At 39.8% G+C, this 23,270-nt stretch overlaps 2 protein-coding genes across 3 annotated transcripts; both read left to right on the top strand.

Moving 5' to 3' along the window:
• Nucleotides 1-225: 225 nt before the first annotated feature.
• On the top strand, nucleotides 226-12,726 carry LOC126390551 (oxysterol-binding protein 1-like). 2 transcript variants are annotated; one of them, XM_050044918.1, is made up of 18 exons: nucleotides 226-382; nucleotides 1,590-1,759; nucleotides 2,074-2,282; nucleotides 2,428-2,590; nucleotides 2,679-2,790; nucleotides 2,885-3,083; nucleotides 3,209-3,323; nucleotides 3,932-3,995; nucleotides 4,110-4,277; nucleotides 4,372-4,617; nucleotides 4,753-4,873; nucleotides 5,003-5,106; nucleotides 5,250-5,345; nucleotides 6,272-6,456; nucleotides 6,567-6,796; nucleotides 6,935-6,973; nucleotides 7,846-7,893; nucleotides 9,657-12,726. In XM_050044918.1, exons 2-18 carry the CDS (start codon nucleotides 1,626-1,628, stop codon nucleotides 9,797-9,799), a joined length of 2,376 nt encoding a protein of 791 aa, XP_049900875.1. In that variant the 5' UTR covers nucleotides 226-382; nucleotides 1,590-1,625; the 3' UTR covers nucleotides 9,800-12,726. The 2 variants fall into 2 exon arrangements, with proteins under 2 accessions (XP_049900875.1, XP_049900876.1); XM_050044919.1 differs by lacking the exons at nucleotides 6,935-6,973; nucleotides 7,846-7,893.
• Nucleotides 12,727-15,041: 2,315 nt separating this feature from the next.
• On the top strand, nucleotides 15,042-21,788 carry casp3a (caspase 3, apoptosis-related cysteine peptidase a). The gene is made up of 6 exons (XM_050044924.1): nucleotides 15,042-15,275; nucleotides 15,659-15,798; nucleotides 19,471-19,599; nucleotides 19,682-19,857; nucleotides 19,958-20,069; nucleotides 20,171-21,788. Exons 1-6 carry the CDS (start codon nucleotides 15,217-15,219, stop codon nucleotides 20,398-20,400), a joined length of 846 nt encoding a protein of 281 aa, XP_049900881.1. The 5' UTR covers nucleotides 15,042-15,216; the 3' UTR covers nucleotides 20,401-21,788.
• The last annotated feature ends 1,482 nt before the right edge of the window (nucleotides 21,789-23,270 follow it).

The raw sequence follows: 23,270 nt of genomic DNA, 5'->3' as shown, positions 1-23,270 counted from the left end.
ATTATGTTAATATATAAAGTTATATGTTTTAAGACTGTCAGTGTGTACAAATATACAAAATATGTGCAATGTGCTACATTCAGACATAAAAAAATGTATTGTGCCATAATGGTTATTACAATATTTACATCAAAAGAATAAAGAATAAGAATAAACAGATGTACAGTTATGTGCAGTGAAGACCATCACCAGAGGGGGGCAGTAATGCGACGTCACGACTGCCAACTACCGTAAAACCTCAGAGAAGAAGGCGAAGAAGAAGAACCTGTAGCAAAGTAGCTGTCCTCCATCCATGAAAGTAGTTAGCAAAGCTAACACCAGCGAGCTAACGTCGCCTCAACCAACACGACATGCACACCTATAACAGCTAAAGGCTTGCACGGTAAGGATCAGCGTCACGGAAATATAGTCACGTCTAAATGTCACTCAAAACATCGGACAAAGAAACGCTGAGAGAGCTGAAATATGATCGCTAGCATCGTCTGAGACGTGTCAGGCTGTTTGACAGCTTCCTCTCCTGGGTAGCTAGCAGCGAGCTTAGTGACGAACACTGTTTTAAGTAGCTTTGATGTTTGGAATTGGCTTCTGGTTCCTTGAATCACCTCACATGATCCGGGCTGTGGTTACTTTACGCTAACATGTCATCCTGGAAAATAACCGATGGATTATAATGATTGTTATCGTGACTGAGCGTTTTTTTCCTTAGTGTTATAGAGTTGCCGTTACATTGCAGTAACGTTAGCTAAACAGATTATTTTAGGAGTCATGTCAGCGCTGAACCATTGGTTGTAGTTTGCAGATAGCAAGTTAACGTTGAATCTAAGCTGCAAATTATCACAGTGACATTATAGAAACAGAGTTTAATGTGCTAATCATCGAGTAGTGGCTTGTTCACAGCTGTTACAACGAGCAACCAGCCTTCATTCATATAACGTTACTGTAAATTCAACTAATTGCAGCCAACACTGAGAGGGTAGTATTTGTGTGTTGATTCAATGTTTTCTTCCGCAGGCTGGAATTACTTAATGATTTTTGCATAATTAGCATTTATTGATGTTAACACACTTCTAAAGAACCAGAGAGTTATACTAGCACATCATTATGCCCAGTTTAACTCATGATAAGTGCATTTATGTCACAATAGGATGACACAAGGAGCCAATGAATCTAAATGTGTTGACATTTACAAGCCCTTTTTCCCTTTTATGCTTTTTATTGACTTTTCCACAGAATACAGTACACTCTCACATAGAAACAGATCCCATCTAGTCCATAATAACATTTCCAATTAGAACATAGGATGTCACGATCCAGGTTAAACAGAAAACAAGCACAATTTCCAATAATTAAAAAAAATAAATTGTCCTGGTTGTGGTTTACCTTATCCTATGGTTTGTATTTTCTTTCCTCCCTTTATTGTTTTGGGAATACCTCATGTAGGTGGGGACATTTACAAGCCAATTTACTCTGTGATGCTAGGGTCTGTAAGACTAGTTTGTGCATACAGTCTATGTTCATTAGGCAGAGTGAGTTGTCATGTGTCCAGCAATTAAATGTCAATGTAAACCTTGTTTTTTCCCCCCAACTAGCTATAACTTCACCCAGTGAAACCACAGGTTGACGTGATGTCGGAGCCTAAGCCCCCAACTCCAACCCCTGGAGACACGTACAAGGGTTGGCTCTTCAAATGGACTAACTACATTAAGGGTTACCAGAGACGCTGGTTTGTTCTGAGTAATGGACTCTTGTCTTACTACAGGTATGTTACATGTATATGGCTGAATTTTTAATATGTAATGAATTTACAGGGTTTTTCCTGGCTCAACAGGAAGCTAAGGTGGTACCTAAGGGGAAGGGGCATGGCAAACAAGGGGTGTTACTAACTTTGATAATGTGTGTTGAAAGTGTGCCGGTGGGGAGGTTGATAGAGAATAGATTTGTGTTTTCATTTTGCTCAGTACACCTAAATTAGTACTTAAAATATCAATGTCAAGCAAATATATTGTTGTTTAATTGCCCTATGGTGAATTAGAAACTCTGCATCTGACCGTCTTTCATTCTGTTTGTCTCCAGGACCCAGGCAGAGATGGGTCACACATGCCGAGGCACCATCAACTTGGCCACAGCCAATATTGCTGTGGAGGACTCGTGCAATTTTGTCATTTCCAATGGAGGGGCGCAGACCTACCATTTGAAGGCCAGCTCGGAAGTAGAGCGCCAGCGATGGATCACTGCTCTGGAGCTCGCCAAGGCAAAGGCTGTTCGCATGCAGGCTGAATCTGGTGAGAGGGATAACAAATATGTCGCAGAATGCAGGAGAAAGAATATTAAAACATCTTACACAGCAGCACCAATGCCAGCATCATACAGTATGTGTGTCTTTCTCTTTGTGGAAAGTATTTAAATCTTTTTGTTTTTGTTCCTCAGATGACTCGGGTGACGAATGTCCTGCGGTGCCCCCCACCTCAGGACAGGGTGGAAGTTGCCGTAACTCAGAAGTCCAGTCCACATTACGCACACTCAGCAGCAAGGTGGAGGACCTCAACACCTGTAATGATCTTATTGTCAAGCATGGTTCTGCCCTCCAAAGGTAGAGTGAAACAATATTGTCCAAAGAACAAAGGGTCATTGTAATTTTTATTTGTTCCTCTATTCATTCCTTTATTCCTCACACACAGGTCCTTGTCAGAACTGGAGGGGCTTCGTGTGGGAGGGGACATGGGGGAAAAGATGAGACAAGTTACCGAAAGAGCCACACTGTTCAGAATCACCTCTAATGCTATGATTAATGTAAGTTACCCAGGTGTTGATTTCTGAGGAAGGCACAACATTGTTGTTGACTCCTTTCCTGAAAAACTGTTTTTGTTTTTGCGTGCTCCCCAAGGCATGTAGAGACTTCCTCTCCCTGGCCCAGAGCCACAGTAAGCGCTGGCAGAAGGCCTTACAGGTTGAAAGAGACCAGAGGATACGGCTGGAGGAGACTCTGGAGCAGCTGGCCAAACAGCACAATCACTTGGAAAGAGCTTTCAGAGGAGCTACGGTCCTCCCCCCGTCATTCAGCAATCCTGCCTTAGGTAACAAAGGTAAGGCTCTTAATATCCCCGGCTGAACTTCCTCCACCTTTGGACCCTTGATGTCACGTACCTGCACCAGTCAACCGAGGCCAATTGAGCCTCATTTATTCTTCCACTGTTTCTCTTCACCTCAGGTGGTGGTTCAGGAAAAGGTGACGCCAGTGACGAGGATGATGACAATGAGTTCTTTGATGCTATGGAAGACCCAGCAGAGTTTATTACTGTCCCTGCTGACCCCAAATATCACAGGTTATTAACTGTCTGTCTTTTTCAAACGTCACTGCAGTGTACTATATGTGTAGTACAAGAGTATTTGCGGTGGGATCCTGTTAGAAAGACCCCTGGTTTAGTCCACAAAGCCTCATTTCCACCAAGCAGTCCAGTTCAGTTTGGTAACATATTAGAATTATATATTTAATTAGCATTTTTTGCATTTCCATCGTCATAATTTGTGGATGTTATCAGTAGAACCATCTGTCCCGTTTTTTCAGAGACTGTAAACACTCCAGCTTTTTTTTTGTTTGTTTTGGAAATAAAACCATTCCGTGCACGATCAAACAGGTGCAGACATTTCTCTGCATGGCTTGTGATGAGGAAATATAGAAAGAGCTGGACGGATGATCTGGATTCTCTACTAGTAAAGACAAACAGAGCAACTCATGTTCAGGGTCTGATGTGCATCTACATGTCCTGGTTATATATGAAACGTCTGAGCTGCATTTTTATAAACCATGATTATCTGGTCATGGGTCACATATCTTGCTGACGTCAAAGTGACGTATCACTCCCTACCAGTTTCTCTCCTTGTGTGCTGTTTTGTTTTAAATGTCATGCTTCCTTGTTTATCTGTCCACCAGGAGATCTGGCAGCAACGTCAGTGGGATCAGTAGTGAGACTGGAATGGACGATCAGTCGGTAAATGTACGTTAAGTTTGTTTTGTGTGAGCAGGCTCTGATTTGTTGACTTGTCCTTTCTGGTTGTCAACACCTCCACAGTCATGTGACCCTCAAGGCTCTTTTTTCCTCCTCTTCCAGTTTGATGAACTGTCTTTGGCGTCCAATCCAGAGTCTCCACAGCCTCTTGAGCTAGAACCAGTCAGACAAAGACGGACTCGTATCCCGGACAAGCCCAACTATTACCTCAATCTGTGGAGCATCATGAAGAACTGTATTGGAAAGGAGCTCTCAAAGATACCAATGCCTGTAAGAAACCTGTTCTCTTGTTGGTATCCAGGTGGCTTTTCCGTGTGAGAGGAATCAGAAATCAAACTTCCCTCTGCGATTTTGTACCCTCTAGGTGAATTTCAACGAGCCCATCTCAATGCTGCAACGTCTATCCGAAGACCTGGAGTACTACGAGCTGCTGGATAAGGCTGCTAAATGTCAGAGCTCTCTGGAGCAGATGTGTTATGTGGCTGCTTTCACAGTCTCTTCCTACTCCACCACTGTCCACCGTACAGGGAAACCCTTCAATCCCCTGCTGGGAGAAACCTTTGAGCTTGATCGGCTAAACGAATGTGGCTACCGCTCCCTCTGTGAACAGGTATGACGAAAGCACACTGCGAAAATAAACATGCTTGAAGGATGATTATGCAAGCACATTTAATTACTTTAATTGTCTTAAGCCATCACATAATTGTAATTCTCCTCTCTCTTCAATTAACTCGCGTCTTCTCAGGTGAGTCACCACCCGCCTGCTGCAGCTCACCACGCCATGTCTGAGAAGGGCTGGACCCTCAGACAAGAAATTACTCTGGCAAGCAAGTTTAGAGGAAAATATCTCTCCATCATGCCTTTAGGTGAGTGTGTGTGCAGACCAAATAGCAAGTCTGAGCAGCACACTTTCTTATATTTAAAATAATACTTGGATTAGCAAGCTAAAAATGACCACTGCCACCAGGTCTAACTTTATTCCCTCTCTGTCTCAGGTTCTATCCAGTGTTTATTTGACAAGAGCAACAATCACTACTCTTGGAAGAAAGTGACTACAACAGTACACAACATCATCGTTGGAAAATTATGGATTGACCAGGTATATTTAAAGCTGACAAACCCTTACAGCTAACTACTCAGGGATAAATAAATGACATAGATGTCTTTATAGAACACTTTGCTTATTACTTTAAAGGTTTATAATTTAATGCTTCAGCAACAAAACACTTTGTCCCCTTCCAGTCAGGGGAGATAGATGTGGTGAACCACAAGACAGGAGATCGCTGCCACCTCAAGTTTGCTCCCTACAGCTACTTCTCCAGAGATGTACCAAGAAAGGTGATTCGCTTTTCTATACATTGTTGTTGTTAATCATATAAAACGTATTGCATGTGTTTAAAACTTTAAAGAATCTTTCATATATTAAATTAAGCTTCATATCCTCAGTGAGAAAGTTTGTGACCCAGCCGTCATGTTGCAAACAGTCAAGCCAAAACAAAGCTCTGCCCACTGGCCAGGTCACAGACTTTCTCAGTTTACAGCTAAACAGTACACTAAAATATGTTTCTGAATACATGTGAGGTAAGAAATAGGCAATGTAGTAACAGAATCTTGATTCATACTTGATCGACGCTGCCTAGTTTGACAGTTTGACCACAGTTCCTGAGCAGTGATTGACATGGTTGCGTTGGAGACTTCTCGACACTTGCAACTGCCACTAAGAGCACTAGGAGGAGGCAGAGGGACATTTTGTTTTTTCGCAGTATCTGTCTTGTGTAATTCTGTGTGAATATAGTGACAGTTTCAGCAAATAACTTATTTTTATAAACTGTAGCTTTAAATTTGAATTTTAATTGATAGAAATAATGTTGATAAATTATTTTCAGTGTAGTGGATATGGCTTTCTGCTTCTAGTTAACACCAAATAAACAAAATACACCCATTTGCCACTTTATTAGGTGCAATCCAGTACAATTTTCTACCATTAAGTCTACTTGCAGCATTGAGATCAGAGACTGCAGTATACTAAGAGGTGTCTCTAATATTCATGTGTAATTGAATTTACACATTTCCCACAATGTCAATCAAAAAGTGAACATTGTAAATGTAATGGAGGTAGAATTTAGCAGAGCTGCTGTATTTAACTGCATTAGATTTCAGCTAACAGGGTGTCCACTAACTGTAAGTTGAATGTGAATTCCTGTACTGCCCACTGTGGGCTCTTTGATTCCACTCTTTAACTGTGAGCTGTGTTTGTCCGTCAGGTAACAGGAGTAGTAACAGATAAGGATGGGAAGGCCCATTATGTGCTGTCAGGAACCTGGGATGAGAAGATGGAGTTTTCTAGGATAATGCAGAGCAGTAAAGGCGAGAACGGCACTGAGGGCAAACAGAGGACTGTCTATCAGACCCTCAAAGCCAAAGAAATCTGGAGAAAGAACCCCTTACCGTGAGTTTCTGCTTTAAAGAAGATTGCTGGTGCTGAGAAAATTGAAAGTGGGACAGTGTGTACACCTTGTAAGTTGTTGTGACCCTAATCTTTTATGGTGGTGACTTTAGGGAGGGAGCAGAAAACATGTACTTCTTCTCCTCACTGGCCTTGACACTCAATGAACCTGAAGAGGGAGTGGCGCCAACGGACAGTCGGCGACGTCCTGACCAGAGGTTAATGGAGGACGGCCGTTGGGATGAGGCCAACGCGGAGAAGCAGAGGATAGAAGAGAAACAGCGCTCTGTCCGCCGAGAGAGGGAGAGGGAGGCTGTTAAAGCAGCCAGCTCACCTGAGGAAGGTAAAAGAGAATGAAGTTTGTTTTGGAGTTAATCTCTCTGTCTGGTGTTTCTGTTCAATGTTTTTCTGTCCATTCATCTTCTGCCCACTTTGTCTGTCTTGAAATACCTTGTCTGCCTGTCTCTGTCTCAACTCTAAGCTGTCTGCGAGGATTCAGTCAATGATTCACCCTTGAAAAGCAAGTACTCTTCTCTTAGCCTTTCCCCACCCTTGATAGAAGCTGCATTAAAGCTGGGGTAGGCAGTTTTGTGGAAGAGGCAGAGAAAGCCCCAGGAATATGAAAATATGCCCTCCTCCTGCAGCTCTCCCCTCTCTGTCCTGAGCTCCTCCCACCAGACAAGCACAGTTTATGCACACAGGTGTTATACAGTATCCTGTATGAGTAGTAGCCATTCATTTCAATCATCTTGATCGCGATTCTGATTCCGATGCCGTCCTGTTTTCTTTGCAAACTTGTGAGCCTTCTAAGCTTTTTGAGATGACATACTGTGACTCGAGGTTTTAGCTAGCTACATAAACATGAACTTAAATTAGCCGCAGCAGAGCTTTTGGCTACGATTACCAGAAGGCTAAACTATTGGATGCATTTTCTCTCTATTTCTGAAACGTGCCACAATATTGACACCTTTTGTGTTTCATTTACTGATTCTCTTTCACACTCTGTTTTTTATAAGTCAGTCTTCCTGTTTTGGGGTGCTTTACAGTGTGGGCAGATGTTGCCAATGCTAGAATAGCAGCTTTCTCTGCAAGATTCTCCACCATTGAATTAGGCTTCACCATCTGAAGGGAGGTGCATGCACATCTGCATTTGTTGAACAGCCAATAAGAACACTTGAAAAGAAAGCCAAGAGGAGGTGCAGAAGTTTTTTGTTCTTTCAGACCACTTGAATTACAATATGCTGAAGGTTATTATGGAACTGCCTACCCCAGCTTTAACTCTAGATGCCAAAACACATAAACAATATGTTTTTAATAGGAAGGTACCACATGTTTTCTACATCATCTCTCAAACACTATTACCATCCCTTCATCCATTTTTGTTCCATTTAGCTGATGCCGTGGAGACTGGCACAGAAGCAAATGAGGTTTCTGATGAAAGCAAGTATCACTTCACAGCTTACCGTGATATGTCATTTTAAAGGTGCTTTGAGTAGCATTTTATCAAAGCAGTGGCAGCAAAATGAACCATATATATCCATTTATCCATGGGAAGTTGATAGGCTTGTTTTCACTACACTTACTATGTGTCGATAACTTGCTTTTTGTCACGTGCTGTTCAGAACAAGATGCTCAAGATTCTCTCACTTGGCATTTACAACTGTTCTTTTTTATGGTGGGCGGAGCTACAAGTGTCATGATGACAGGTTATATATTACTCAACATCACTACATTTTTTTACCATTTGTCAGTAACTTGAATTCCCTTTAACAACTGACACCATCACCAAGAAAATCTGTAGCTTGTATCAGCCTCCACACTGCCACCAAGTTAGATTGAATTAAATATCACCTGTTTATGGCTAAAAAAAAATATTTCTTTACAGCACAAATGGGAAAAGGGCAGTTGAGTGCCGCCAAAGATAGCAAGAAAAAGAGGTCCTCTTTGTGACACCAGATGATATATGAGTTAGAGTTTAAAATTGTTTATCATTTAGCTGTCAAAATATATATTTTAAGAGCCTATTCTGCTTGAAATGCTACCCACAGCACTTCTAAAATGAACATAAACAAGAAATTTGTGTGGCATTTGGATTTTGTTTGAGTTGTGGATTCACATCCTTGTTTTTTGTGCTGGTGTTAAGCTGACACAGAGGACTCTCCCCCTCTCACACCCGTCGCATGCAAGTAGCCTCTTACATTTCATTCACTGTCTTTCTTTGTGTCATCCATCTTCAGATCATACCCAAACCTTTATGTCTTAACTCTCAAAGATTCATCCTCAATTCTTCTATTTTCAGCCCCTTATGGACCAACACTCTCCCCTTATCAAAGCAAGTATTCTGATCATAGCATAATGCATACAGTGCAATTATTTCACATTTTCCAGTAATTCAATTTAGTTGAAGAGCCCCTCTGTTCACCATTTCCTCTTTACGTCCTTTGCAACTTGCTCTCTCTCAGTGGAAGGCAGTGAAGGTCCTCATGGAGCTCAAGTCAAAAGCAAGTCACAACAGTGTTGCTCTTTGTTATCCCCTGTTTTAGTTAGTCTTGTTATCTAGGTTTGTGTTGGTAGGCTTTAGGGAACCTTATAGAGGACTGTAGCTCACTGTAGAATTGGCACAAACGTAGAACTTGAATATTTTAGAGTAGCATTTTGTCTGTCGTTGCTCAGTATACTGTGATCCTGTGTAGTGTGGGCATTGGTTGTGAGGCTGAATCTTTCTTCATATGGCACAGGAGCAAATTGGCGACTTCATTGAGTAATCGTAATCATAATTAGAAGGGCAACCAGAGAGGACAAACCTCTTGTCTCGCACTGTTGGCAAAAGTGAAAAATGATTCGTGTATCCGCCCTGTGATTGTGATCTGCTCTAAAATGTAGTGGGGTCTTCCTTGGCCCACGCTACAGCTTTCCATCGACTTTTATGAAATTTGGGTCAGTATCTTTTTCTGTAATCCTGCTGACAGACGAGCAAACAAACAAACAACCAAAACCAAACTGAAAACATATTTGGTTGGTTTGAGTAAGGTGCATCTGAAGACGACGCCATCTGAAACATTAACTATCACTTCGTCAACCATCTGAGAGCATGTCCGCTTCATATAAGCATGATGTGTTGACATGGCTCAGTGGCTTCTTAACCCTCACCTCAGGTCCTTCTGAAGCTTCCTCTCTGTAAAAGATTGTTTCTTTTCCTTTAGGCGCCCATCCAGACAACTACCAAGCACTGTGGTTTGAGAAGTTTGACGACCCCGATTCCGGAGAGACCTTGCACATCTACAAGGGCGGTTACTGGGAGGCGAAGGACCAAGGCAGCTGGGACATGTGCCCTGACATCTTCTAACCCCCCACCGAGTCGGCCTGTCTTCCTCTGTGGTGTACAAACCTCACATCAGCTAAAGGGGGGAATCAAGCCTGACATCGACCTGTCTGCAGTGTCCGTAGCTTCAACTGATCACCTTACTCGGCTCCCCTTTTCCAGCAGTAATTTGCTCAGGGTTATGGGCATCTGGACCTCACCCTTCAACGTAGATGCAATGCTCATTGCAGCTGATTAGTGTTCAGAATCCCCTCTCACTGCCTCTCAAACACTGATGTTTGTCTTTGTCCACTACCTGTCCTCAGTCCAGGGTTCTTTAGTACAGCCTATGAGTTGCATTTGGCAGCAGGTTTTTCTGGTGATGTCACAATGCATTTACTTTAAAAGCACTACTATCAGAAGCAGATGACATCTTACAATATACAAGAGTTGCTTAGAGATCGAGAGCTACTACCTAACATGTAATCTATGTGTTTGTTGTGTTGTGCACTCCTGATTATGACTACTTCTGCAATGAGTTTATTGCAGCTTCCCCAACACGGCGTTTTTAATAGTTCACACAGGAAATATTCATTATACCAGTTTCAGACCACACACATGCAGAGATGCATGGCCTTCAGTGGTTCTGACAGAAAAGATAAATGCTGTTTTTAAAATAAGTAATTAATGGCGTATTTCAGTTATTATCTTTGGGCTGGTATAAATTAAAAAGTATCACCAACACCAAGACATGATGCAGAGTTTGCCTTTACATTTATAGTAATTTGTGGTGCTACTTTATTCCCATAAATGAACTCCAGATGTATACTATATCTACACATTAGCCTTTTTTTTAGTTTTTGTACTCCACTAGTCCATTTCACAATCTTTTGTGATTTTTTTTTTCCCCCTGATATCCCCCAACCCTGTGTAAGATACATTGAGCAGCATGAAAACACTCCATAGTTTAGCTGCTCCTCAGATTTTGGCCCAGTCATGTGTGGTTTGGCCATCTTAACAAATAACTGCAGTCTTCTTCTTCACATATAGTTACAATTTTTAACCTTTTTTTCACTATATAAGAATTAAATGTAGTGATTTTTCTATTCTTTTTTGTATTGCGGAAAAATTACATTTCTATGTGTAGTACATTTAGTTTAATAGAAAATATGTTCTTAAGTTAATATGATACCACATTGAAAACCATGAATTGAAAAGGTAATGTCAAATTTGTATAAGCACCAATGAAAATATGATGTATAGAAATACTAATGGCAATGGGGACGAAAACATTTAGAAACTGCCTTTTTTTCCCATAACCTTTTCCCTTCAGCAGTTCAAAGTAACTTAAGACCAAATCCACCTATTTTGAGTAAGTTGGTACCATTCTATAGTCGTCATTACAACAGAAGTTTTTCCATTTTTACAAAGTAAATCTTATAACTTTGTTCTTTAGACCCACAGAAACCCTGTAAAAATATGTTTTGTGGGACACCATGACCCTGACCTATGAGGCAATGTCAAGCTCCCCCGACATAAAAGGGGGGCAGAGGATGCGGGGTTTTTTTTCCAATTTCTAAAGGGGGCATGCTCAAACTAAAACAGAATGTTAAGTTGCTATTAAAAGAGTGTAGCTGTTGACCAGGTTATTGAGAGCAAGCGCCTCATTAGATTGATCATAGTGTATGAGATTGAGACTAATCCTTCTGTTAAAGATAAAACTCTATTTTGATTCTTCACCCAAGCACACAAATTGCAGTAATTTCATGTATTAAGTTTGTGCCCTCTTTAAAACAATGTGTATCCACCATTTAAACTCTGCTTTCAAAGTAAATGTTGAGGCTTTCGAACAGTTGAGATTAATTGTAAGTGCAGCAGAGCCGAGCTGCGTGCTGATTTCTGCTGGCTCACTGATTTGTGTGTTTTGTCTTCCTGGTTTCCTTCAAAAGTTCTTGATCATAGCTTTAATCTTGACGTAGGATAGTTTAGTTGTCGTGTGTTGTGAGTGTAGTTTTTTAACAGACAGCAATAAGAGTGCCTCAATGTGTATACATGTGGCACAACATGAAATGTGTGAACGCTGCAAAAAAATTCTGTCATTGTGTTTGTCGTTCTCTGTCATACGAGTGAAAGGACTGTGTGGCTGGTGAAAAATCGAAAATTCATTTTATATTCAAGTGTACTTAAAAAGGAGAACACTGAAAATGAATCACAAAACAACATTGCAAATATTTCTGTGTAAATATATTAAAGTAATTGTAATATTAACTGGTATTGATAGAGAATCTAATGGCAGTTATGCACTTTTGTTTTCTTTTACGTCATTGTTTACTCAAAACTGGATGCATTTTGTCTAAGCTCAGTGTACACTGAGTCACCCTCGACCGGCCAGGCTGGCTTTATTTTAAATGACATTAATTTGTTTTAGTCTGAACCATCTCTTACTATGATTTACTGTTGTTTTCATACATCATTTAAACACATGATGAAGAGTGTGTGTGTTTTAAATTACATGTTTCTGTCTGTCTTGTCTTTTTCAACATATATATATATATATATTGATTTTTAGCCACTGCTCTTAATTGCGTAGCTCCATCTTTTCATGTGCATCTGATTTTTTTCTTAAGTTTCTACCTTTTTCATCCCTTTATTGTTTCCTGTTATGAGCTGTCACTGTACACAACGCCACAGCTTCCCACAATTCTGCTCTTGCACTTACATACATCCATTATCTGTCATGCCCTTTATGATTTTACAGTCAGCTTGTGATGTTGGCGACTGAGGAGTTTGTCATTTTGTGAGTTTGTTGTGAAAACTTTTCCTAAACCATCAATTCGCTAAATGCAAACATATGTACCTTAGTTAAAATGTACATATGTACTAACTCACACCTTTTCTGTCCTTCAATGCAGTGTTTTTTAAACAGGATTGTGTTAGAGGTTGTCAATATTAAAGACTGAATGAAGTGCTTACCTTTGGTGGTTTTTATTTTACCAAGCTAAGCAGCATAAAAATGCTGAAAAATGTAAATGATTTGAAAAGATAGTTTTGTTTTAGAAATGTACAGCTCCATCTGTGTAGTTAACTCAGGTTTCAGACTGCCACACCCTGCAGCTGACAGAGATCATTTTACAAACACAGAGCTGGAAAAATGTAGTGAGTGTAATGTAGTGTAATGGATATACTAAGAGACTGGCTATACTTGGAGAAAAAAAACATTTGTGGGAGGTAATTAAGACAACAAGTGAGTCAGCATGCACACCACTAGGTCCCTTAAACTGAAGCAGCTTTTCCTATTGTGACATCAAAATGTCATCTGTGAAAAAAGCCCCTGTTAAATCACATGTGGTAGCTAACTTATTGTCATCATATAAAGTATTCAGATCCATTGCTTTAGTAAGAGTGGCAACAGGGTCTGCATAATGATGGTATTAGTCCATTACATAAAGAAAAACAGCCTTGTTGTGCTGACAAGTTTGCATGTGTGGGTTTTGGGGTCATGTTGCAACCAAGACAAGTCCATGTCCCTGACCATCCTCACTCTCCACTGATGGACTTGTCAAACGCCTTTGTCTTTGCTGCACCAGAGGAACACTCAATCTCAAAGCCCACCTGTGCTTGGACCTCGTCCATACTACCAGGCATCATCCAGTAGGCTGGAAAGTCAGTGACTGTCTTAATCCCCAATGTCCACACTGCTACTTCAACTTTAAACAGGAGAGCTCCAACATGTGTACAAGACTCTGCTATGCTAGCCATGTGTGTGCAGAGTGCACACTCCAGTTGGCAACAGGAACTGGTTACCCATGGCTTGGGAGCAGGTTCACTGTAGCAACAGCAGTGTGCTGGTTGGAAAGCAGACTTAGTGAACGTTAACAACCAAACTGTGGCCTAAATGAAAGACAACCTGACCAAATGACTAAATGTCTTGGAAGAAGAAGTTATGTTGAGTTTAGAGTGGTGACACAAAGAGATCTGAAAATCTGCAGGACCTGCACCCATCCACTGCTCCAGTGTGTGAGAGCTCACACAGACAAGGTAGGAAAGAAGTAGCCTTCTGTGCGTCTTTGTTCAGCTTCTATCAGTAAGAAATGTTGCACTTGATCTTCACCTGGTCCATTCATGTTTTCTTCTCTGTTGATTTGTGTTTGTCGTCAATGTGTACTTATGGTTGAAAATGAATGAATGAATGTAAAATGGCCACCACTACACAGAATGCAATGTGCCATGACGTATGTAAAAATACCATATTACTAGCAGAAGTTCTGCATCTACGATTATATTTAAGTAAAGTAATGTGAGAAAGTATTAGTACTAGTAGAAGTACTATTAGCTAAGTGTACTTAAATATCAAACTAAAAATATTTTGAAAATGACTGACTAAAATACGCATGCTTTAGCTGACTGACTTTATTCTTTTGTACAGTTTTGGTCTATAACAAGGGATCATAATTTATAAACTGATTGTGTGTTTTGTGAGGAGGGACCTTATTTGAAACATAGGCCTACTTAGTAACTAACAGTCAAATTTATGTAGAGGTGTAGTAAAGTGGAAGTAGAAAGTAGCATCTGTAACTATTAAGGTTTTAGATTAGTCAGAGTTTCATTTTCTGGGAACCAAAAATAACCTGCCAAACCCTTAGAACGGTATAACATCTTTGTGAGACATTTTTAGTGATCATTAGGCTACATCTCATGAACATTAGATGACTCTAGGTTTACATTAAATATTTATTTATAAGAGAAATTAATGATTGAGTTCAGGAGCAAGATAGATAGATAGATAGATATAGAGAGGGATTATGAGTAATATCAGAAGCAGGACTGTCTCTTCTCTGGGAATTTTGGGGGATTTTGCAGTGTGGGGGAGTTTACAGTCCTAAATTGAAACTCTAAAACAGCAGGTATTATCCAGGCTAATTCCAGTATTTTATCATATTTAAATATTTACATTTATTACATTTTTATTTGACTAACTTAAGGCCAGTACATTTCATATAGAATTGTTATTCCTATCAGTGTGGTGAAGGTTTTGGTACAGCATTTTGACCTCAGTGTGAGGGCTGGGGTGGTGTGTTTAGAGACTGTTTATATTGAATAAGTACAATGTAAAAATTCAAACAATCTGAAAATATACATACATCTCCTCGCGTGTGTATGATCCAAATTTTACCTCTGTATTTACAAGAAAAGAAAAAAGAAAAAGAAAACACTAGCTCCGCCCCTCACGAGGGAGAGTTTGGGCCTGACTCGCCCCTTCACACGGCAGGCGTGGGGGTTTAAAACGAGCGCGTCTCTCTGCATGACATCAGCATCTTTGTTTACTAGCTAGCCAGGGTACATCCTCACATCTCCCTGCGCTAGCATTAGCATTAGCATTAGCTGTGCTGGGTTATCTGTTTACCATATAGGGTGTGTAAATTCACTGTGTTACTGTGTGGTTAATTTACTAAATTAGGAATATGTCGGTTAACGGACCTGGAGAAGACTCCACAGACGCAAAGAGTAGCGACGGACAATGGTAAGTCACGGTTAATTTAGCTTAGTTAGCTAGTTATTAAGTTAGCTATTTTTATTTGTAGCAGCTCATTGTTGTCCTGAACAACAATGGTGAGGAAGCTGTTCGTCTTTGTTAATATCCCAAACCCCCCTCTATCCTGTAACTAACATAAAACTTCACCCGCTAGTTATTAATGAAATATTAGCTTTTGTTTGTGTGTCTACAAATTGTTTTAGCACTGTGTTATTCATGTCATAACGTTATATGAAGCAGTGCTGCAGGTTTAAAGACTGCTCACTTTAAATGCCTCCTCCTCCTCCTCACCTTGGATTAGCGGTTTCTTTTGTGTGCATTGCTGTTGATTTAAAGATTATGGAGTGTTTTATGGTGTTGTTGTCCCTCAGGTCAGGGTCGTCTTCGTCTGCCTCTGCTCCCATGGACGTGGACGCCAAGCCCAGCGCACACAGCTTCAGATACAGTCTGAATTTCCCCAGCATCGGCCAGTGCATCATCATCAACAACAAGAACTTTGACAGGAAAACAGGTCTGTATTTTGGTCTTTCTGTTTTTTTGGTCAGCGTATATGACATAAAGTCAAAATTAAACTGCTCTAAATACTTGTTAAACTAGGTTTAAATTGAATTTTTGTAGTGCTGAATATCATTAACGTAAAGTTATTACTTTAGTACAGTAGACTCTGGTGGTACCAGCTACTCAACATGTGAATAATTATTTGCTTTGCATCTCTTTGTATGAGTGTAATCTAAATGGTAAATAACCTTGGGTTTTAGACTCTAGGCAGACAAAGTAAGGATTAGGTTCTCATGATAGGGACTTGTTATTTCCTTTATTTTGTACATAAATGTATTATCCAAATATTAATTTGTAGTAATAGTGAGAAGATAATGAAAATAATTACTTGTAGATCCTCACCTCACATATCACCTATGTAAAAGGTCATATTTGATACAGAGCCTGGTTCAGATTTAATCTCTAATGCTCTACTTAGTGCTGAAACTCTGTAGCAGAAATGTTTAAGTAAATAATTTTAAGTAAAGATAAGTATCAGGTGGTTACATGAACTTTAAGGTGAATATTTACATGCCATTCTTTTCTCAGTATCACTGTAATTTAAATAGTAAATACCCTTGGGTTTTTGGTCTCTAATCTGACAAAATAACTTTTCTCACTATAGGCACTTGTTACTTGTCACAGTTTATACACCAATTTCACATTAAAAAAAAGTAATTTATAGTTACAGTGTAATAAAGATAATGACTTGGTTTCCCCAGTCGTTCTCTCTTGATGACAGGTTTGGTGGTATTTTCCTGCAGTCCAAAAAAAGATTCACTGAGATTTCAAATTGTGCCATTTTGAAAAGCTTAAATAATCTAGACCAGTGGTTCCCAACAGGTCCAGGTCCAGGTCAAGGTTCACAAAGTTTAATACATTTAGGGTCATACTTGCATTTGGCCATGTCGTTGAGCTTGTTTTCTGGCTCTCTCAAATCGCTTTTTTGTTAGTCAATCACTCTACAGCAGGAAACAGCAATTAAAAAATAAAAGCTCTGTGCTGGAAATTCACTGTTCTTTAAAATAAAATGTGTTTTCTACAGGCGTGACACATTCGGGAGTCACTTGCCGTCCATTCAGAATGGACCCACGACCCATTTTTGGACTGGGACCCACCAGTTGGAAACCACTGATCTAGACTAAACCAAGAAGTTAGTCCAGGGTTAATGGTTCTCTTGGCTCAGATGTACACCATTAAATATTTCATTAGCACTAAGAGGTTAGCTGGCTGTAAAGGTGCCTTTGGTATCCGTGTAGTGTTGTTTCCAGTTCGCACACAGGCATCTCTACTTGGTCCCTCAGTTATAGTAGATTACTTTGGTGTGAGGACATCCCTGTCAGAAAGCTGAGTGAGGGGGACTCCTTCTTTAGATGTCACTCATGGATCTGCCTTTAATTGTGAGGGGATGCCACTTATGTGCAGTTGGTCAATCGGCAATTGCTTGATTACCTTGAATTTCACGATGAGATCTCTAATCAGTGGGGCTCACTTTTCCTCTGTCTGGTGACAAGTTTGTGTTGGGCAGGTTTGTCTGTCCGACTGCATCATCAGCAGGACTGATGATAAGTGTGAGCCCCACAAAAGTTCTTTACAGAAATGGACATCTCAGTGTACAACAGAGCAGATCAATCATCTGGCATCCACACCTTCGTGAGGCTGTGTGCTCAGGGACCCAATTTACTCGTGTTGCCATGGATCCAATTTAACTGCATCCCATGCCAGTTAATGAAATGTTCACGTTAGCTCTGTCGAAGGCCTTTCGCTGGCTTTAGTGAGAATGAGAACAAGCAGGCAGTTGTACTAATCCTTGTATGCATCATTACATTTAATAAGATAATTCAATAACTCCCGGTCTAGCATGCCATCAGTGGCTCTTCAGGAAGTTCAGGTACCAGCATGACACACTGTAAGATCCGGCATCACATGTGTACCCATGGTTTAATTAGTTCCTCTTTCATGTTTGATAAACACTGTGGAGAATTCTGTATATGTGAAAGTCAAGTCTGTACATTTATTGAATGGCCCAGTCCCTTGGATATTGTGGTAGTCTTCTTTTAGCGTGGCAGGATATAGAAGGACAGCCATTACAGCTTTGTCACGTGTGTTCTTTTGATGCTCATAATCATTTTGTAAAGCAGGACCCATAAGGGCATGTTTATCCAGTGCGTCCTTCTGTTTGGATATAAAGATGTCTGCTGTCTACAATAGTTGGAGAGACTGTATGACCTCAGTCCTTGCCTACTTTTTAGTCGCACCGTGCAATGTAAGCTTGAAAAGCTGCTATGCTGTTATTGAAAGAGCCTCTATTATCTGTCTGAGAAGACCTTGGGATATCAATGCAAGCGAGTGCAACTTCAGTCTGCTCTGTCTGCATCACCGTTACTGTATAACGTCTCATTTTACTGTCAGACTTGTGTTTGACAAACCCGTATAGCAGGACTAACCAAACACACATGACTGCTTGGTCAACAATGTTCCATGAGCAAGAACATTATATTAGTGGGATAAACATCAGCAGTGGTTAAGCCTGTTCAACCAAGAAAAAGATTCCTGTTATGGTAGATATGTGTACACTTTGACATAACTCTGTAATTTCCCATGCATGTTTCCAGGATATTGCAGCATTTTGAGCCAGAGCCAATAAGATTTAGTGTAAAAGCAGGGAAGGTGACCACAGTTACTGTACCTAAATAAGAGGTGTTCACTCCTGTCTTAGGGATCTCTTATATATATTGAACTGCCTCTTTCCCAGCAGACACTTTAACACGTCATAGAAGAGAAAGAACAGGTGTAACGAATAACTTACAATGGCTCCGTACTATTCAGGTGTCCTAATCAGCCACGACAGTTTGACAGCAATGCTACTCACCCAGCAATAATTTCATTATTTACACCTGTGTAGGTGTTTTCACCTTTTCTGGCCAATTAGTTTGAAGATATGTGGAACTTATGTGAGGTAACCAGACAAGAAAGGGTGCACTCCAAAGTCCCACCATCACAGTACGGGTGTGTGCAGGTTGGGCGTGGTTTTCACTTCATTGAAATGTCGCCCACAAAACGACCCGAAACCATGGCCCTGTGAGGCACGTAAACAAAATACCCCGCATACTAGGGGTGTACTAATACGTCATCTTTAAGATACACCTTTAATTTGAAATTCTCATGGCATGTCTGTGTCGCCATTTCCATCCAAGCACACCTGCTTCCTAAACATTCAAACAGTGATAGCTGCCTATTGCCACCCAGACTATGGTAATTAAGCAAGAAGAAGACAATGAGGGTATTAATTGTTACAGTGTCATATACATTGCAGGCACCTGAATTTAATCAAAATTGTATTGTGCTAGACTTTGTGATATCGGCAAATATCGTATCGTTGTCCAAAGCATCGATGTAATATTGTATTGTGGGAAAACTTGTGATAGAAGTCTCACTGGCTAAAACAATTAATCATCTTTGTGTCGGGTATCGTGGGTGTGCAGGGCCTTTTACAATTTATAACAAACTTGTCTACAGTGTGTGCTGATGGTTAAATCTATTTACGGGGAAGCGAAATATGTTAGTTCCTTTTTAAAAATATTTTTTGTAGTTGCGTTTTCATTGTGTTCAAGTAACCAGATTGTCTTTGCTTTGTTATTTAAAGGCATGAATCAACGAAACGGAACAGATGTCGATGCAGCCAATGCTATGAAAGTGTTTGGGAAGCTGGGTTATAAAGTGAAGGTTTACAACGACCAGTCAGTTGAGCAGTTGAAACAGGTTTTAATCTCTGGTAAGTTCAGAATTCACCTGCTGTTTTTTATAACATCTTGCACAAAACATATATTAAATGCTGTACATTTCTGTTTATTCAGCATCAAAGGAAGATCACAGCTGCAATGCCTCGTTCGTCTGCGTCCTGTTGAGTCATGGAGACGAGGGTGTGTTCTTTGGCACGGATGGTTCAGTAGAGCTCAAGTACCTGACGTCACTTTTTCGAGGCGATCGCTGCAGATCGCTGGTGGGAAAACCCAAACTCTTCTTCATCCAGGTATTGTAAGAGCTAGTCTCCTTCCTGCGCTGACTTCCATTGAGCTTTGCTAAAGTGACGTGTAACCAAGTGTCGTTTTGTTTGTGTGCACATCGAGTAGGCTTGCAGAGGCACTGATCTGGATGCAGGCATTGAGACAGACAGTGTAGAAGATGGCATCACCAAGATCCCTGTAGAAGCTGACTTTCTCTATGCCTTCTCCACAGCTCCAGGTTAATACTCACACAAACACCGTACCTTCTGTATACTCATTAATCCCTTTTTTATTTATTGTATTGACATGCCCATTATTCAATCACTCTTCTGTCTACAGGCTACTACTCATGGAGGAACACTATGACCGGGTCCTGGTTCATGCAGTCACTGTGTGATATGATCACCAAATATGGGAAAGACGTGGAGCTTCAGCACATCATGACACGAGTGAACCACAAGGTGGCAGTAGAGTTTGAGTCTGTCTCTAATTCACCAGGCTTTCATGCAAAGAAACAGATCCCATGCATTGTGTCAATGCTGACCAAAGAGATGTATTTCTCTCCTTGAAGTCATCAGAAGACTACAGCCTTCATCTGCGGGAGAAAGGCGTGAAGATGTGTACGAGTTGGTGTTTGTGAATTATTTTAGTTACACTGTCTGACTGAATATCTCTTGACACCTCAGCTAACATGTTTCTGGGAGAGTAGATGTGTCACTTTTCACAAGCTTGGCGTTATAGGGTGCTTTATGTGTGGAGTACAGTTCTGAGATAAGGCATTAAAAGTTTACGCCTACAGAAATATTATTCTGGATTTTCTCTTAAACATTTAACCTGATAAAGGTTATTTTTTAAAACAATGTCAATTTGAAATAAAAACAAAAAACAACATTGAAAAATAATGAATCTAAAGGTAAAACATGATCGACCTTGTAATTCCAAGCTCGCAGTTTCCTACCAGTGAATGCCTCTTTTCTGTTTACACAATACACATTTCAGGGAAACATTTTGGGAGCCAGTTTAATAGGAAGTTTGACCTTCTGTATTTGTTAATCATGAAACCATAGATGAGCTTCCTGCTCTACATCAATTGTTTTATGAGTCAGCAGTTTATTTTAGACGTTTGTAATTAAGGGATCATGTCTGTCATTTCTGTGCCTGTTGTTTTTTCATATACATTATCTTTTTTTTAGCTATTGAGTCAATGTAGCGACACCGGCGAAACCAGTAATAATTATTCACTGAAACAGTACGTGATGAGCTGTGTGAAGCCAAGATGCTGCACTCAGCAGGTAAATTTAACGACAGTTTTGTGTAGCAAATTCAGGATTATCCATCAAGCTATCTTGTTGGTTTTTCCAGAATTACATTTTTTTTTATGTTTTTCATTTTCTAAATATGGATTTCTTTGAATGAACTGTTGCCTGTGAAAGTTCTCATATAAGTCAGTGTCAGGCTTCATAGCATGCATGAGTAAAGCCATCTAACTTGCACAATGTTTTCATTTTTCATTTTCATACTTGAACACAAGTTTACATTTCATGCTAGGCTGTATCTTGTATTTATGGTTTTTAAGGCTTAAAAGGAAAATAGGGTGCATTTTCGCTTCGCTTTAATACTTACAGCTATTAACTTCTTAAAAAATGATTTCCAGTCAGCTGTTTTGAAACAGTGAGTCATACTTTTGTACGTAATGATCAGCAATGAGTGATTTATAACAGACAAAGCACAATTTGATTGTGTACTAATCCAGGTGCTGGTCATTTGCGAGTAAATGTTTACAGCAAACCAGCTAAAATCACTTTTGCTGTTAAAATATTTCACTGGTTGACAATCCAGTTTTTAAGTCGTATCCTACGTCACTATTTGGCTTCTTTTTTATATCACTATTTTGTAAGCAGTGATACTGTGAGGTTGGTGTAATGCTTTCCTGAAAAATAAAAACCACTTTCCATTATTTTGTGTGTAAATGGTGTTACTGGTTTTGTTTTTGGCTCTTACAGTAGAGAAAATCAACATCTATGGTGCTCCTAAAAATTTAAGCGCTCACATTCTCATGTGGCATTGGTTAACTATGGTAGATGTACCACTGGTGGTGCGTGAGTTCCCTCTAGTGGTATGCGGAGGAATCTTAGAAATGTTTTTTTTAAAAATTGAATAAATTACATATATATAATGTCATCAAAATACTACATTTAAAATGAAAATACTTGACTATGAGATCCCTAAAATGTAATTTGAAATGTTTTGCATTTCCTGTAATATTTTTGTTTCACATCAGTCTGCCACAGTCATGTTCATGAACATGTGTTGTGTGAAAGAGTTTAAGTGCCAGTTCTACTGTTAGTGCTTTGTACAGCAAGAATGGCTACAGCAGTAATAAAAAATAAATAATATTCTGACTGAGAATTAACCTGCCTTCTGCATTAACTGCCCGTAGCTGGTTTTAGTACATTATCCTGTGCAATAGTTAACCTCTACAAACACAGTAAAGGGTCTAATTGTTCACACAGTCTTGAGTGTAAACAGGCAGGATTACTCCAGATTTGGCAGGCCTGGAGGTGAGAAGAACTGGGCCACCAGATCCCGAGGCCCTCGGCCAAATAAAACTGGGCCTCAGATTCCTTCACTGCCAACACAAACGCACTTTACCTAAACTAGCTGTAACAAACAACAGGCCACTTAGTACCTGCTGGATGTGGTGAACACAGAGGCGGACACTTATACAACACTTACAAACACCAACAATATCAGGAGATGATTTAACAAATTGCACCACAATATAGCCACATATGGGTGCAAGTATACAAGCATGACAGGCACTCAATTTCCTTATGCTTTTTAATGCTAAAATTAAAGTTTTGGGATAAACTCTGCAGCATATGCAATCTAAAGTAAATAATTCCTTACCAGTGAGACTGTTAATTTTATTGTATTCACTGTTATTCACATTAGACTTGAACTTCAAAGAGTTTACAATTAAACTGGAGAATATTTTACAAATTATTAATAATTTGATCAAGTTATCAAAACAGATTTTGATAACAATTTCAACCCATGAATCACTGCAGCTCTACAGTCAAGCATATGGTGTTAATATGTAAAGTTATTGTGACCTGTTCCAGTTGGAGGTGCTAATGAGCCAACAAAGACTTACCTGTATTTAAAAACAACTTTATGTCCCTTTATTGCCGCCAAAAACATCTGTAAATACTTGAGACACTCCTGTATAATAATATAATCATAATATAATCTAGGACATCAGCCCTGTAATAAATAGGCTACAAGTATTAAGGTATCTTACCTTTTGATGGTGCTGTTTGAACTCTGTGGTACTTTTTGAGCCCATTTCACATAATATTTAAATGTATTATTATTATTTTTATTAGTATTATTATTGTCATTAATATTATGTAAATTCTCAGTCTGTTCTGGACAA

This window comes from Epinephelus moara, chromosome 5 (genome assembly GCF_006386435.1).
Source record: "Epinephelus moara isolate mb chromosome 5, YSFRI_EMoa_1.0, whole genome shotgun sequence".
Taxonomy (NCBI): Eukaryota; Metazoa; Chordata; class Actinopteri; order Perciformes; family Serranidae; genus Epinephelus; species Epinephelus moara.
The sequence above is the reverse complement of the archived record's forward strand: the minus strand, read 5'-3'. Positions and strand labels throughout refer to the sequence as shown.

Excerpts from the sequence above, each read along its gene's own strand:
- casp3a (XM_050044924.1), top strand. The coding sequence starts at position 15,217 with ATGTCGGTTAACGGACCTGGAGAAGACTCCACAGACGCAAAGAGTAGC. Across the intron at positions 19,600-19,681 it reads GAAACAGGTTTTAATCTCTG|CATCAAAGGAAGATCACAGC; the intron begins GTAAGTTCAGAA and ends CTGTTTATTCAG. Across the intron at positions 20,070-20,170 it reads TGCCTTCTCCACAGCTCCAG|GCTACTACTCATGGAGGAAC; the intron begins GTTAATACTCAC and ends TTCTGTCTACAG.
- LOC126390551 (XM_050044918.1), top strand. The coding sequence starts at position 1,626 with ATGTCGGAGCCTAAGCCCCCAACTCCAACCCCTGGAGACACGTACAAG. Across the intron at positions 4,874-5,002 it reads TCTCTCCATCATGCCTTTAG|GTTCTATCCAGTGTTTATTT; the intron begins GTGAGTGTGTGT and ends TCTCTGTCTCAG. Across the intron at positions 6,797-6,934 it reads AGCCAGCTCACCTGAGGAAG|CTGTCTGCGAGGATTCAGTC; the intron begins GTAAAAGAGAAT and ends CTCAACTCTAAG.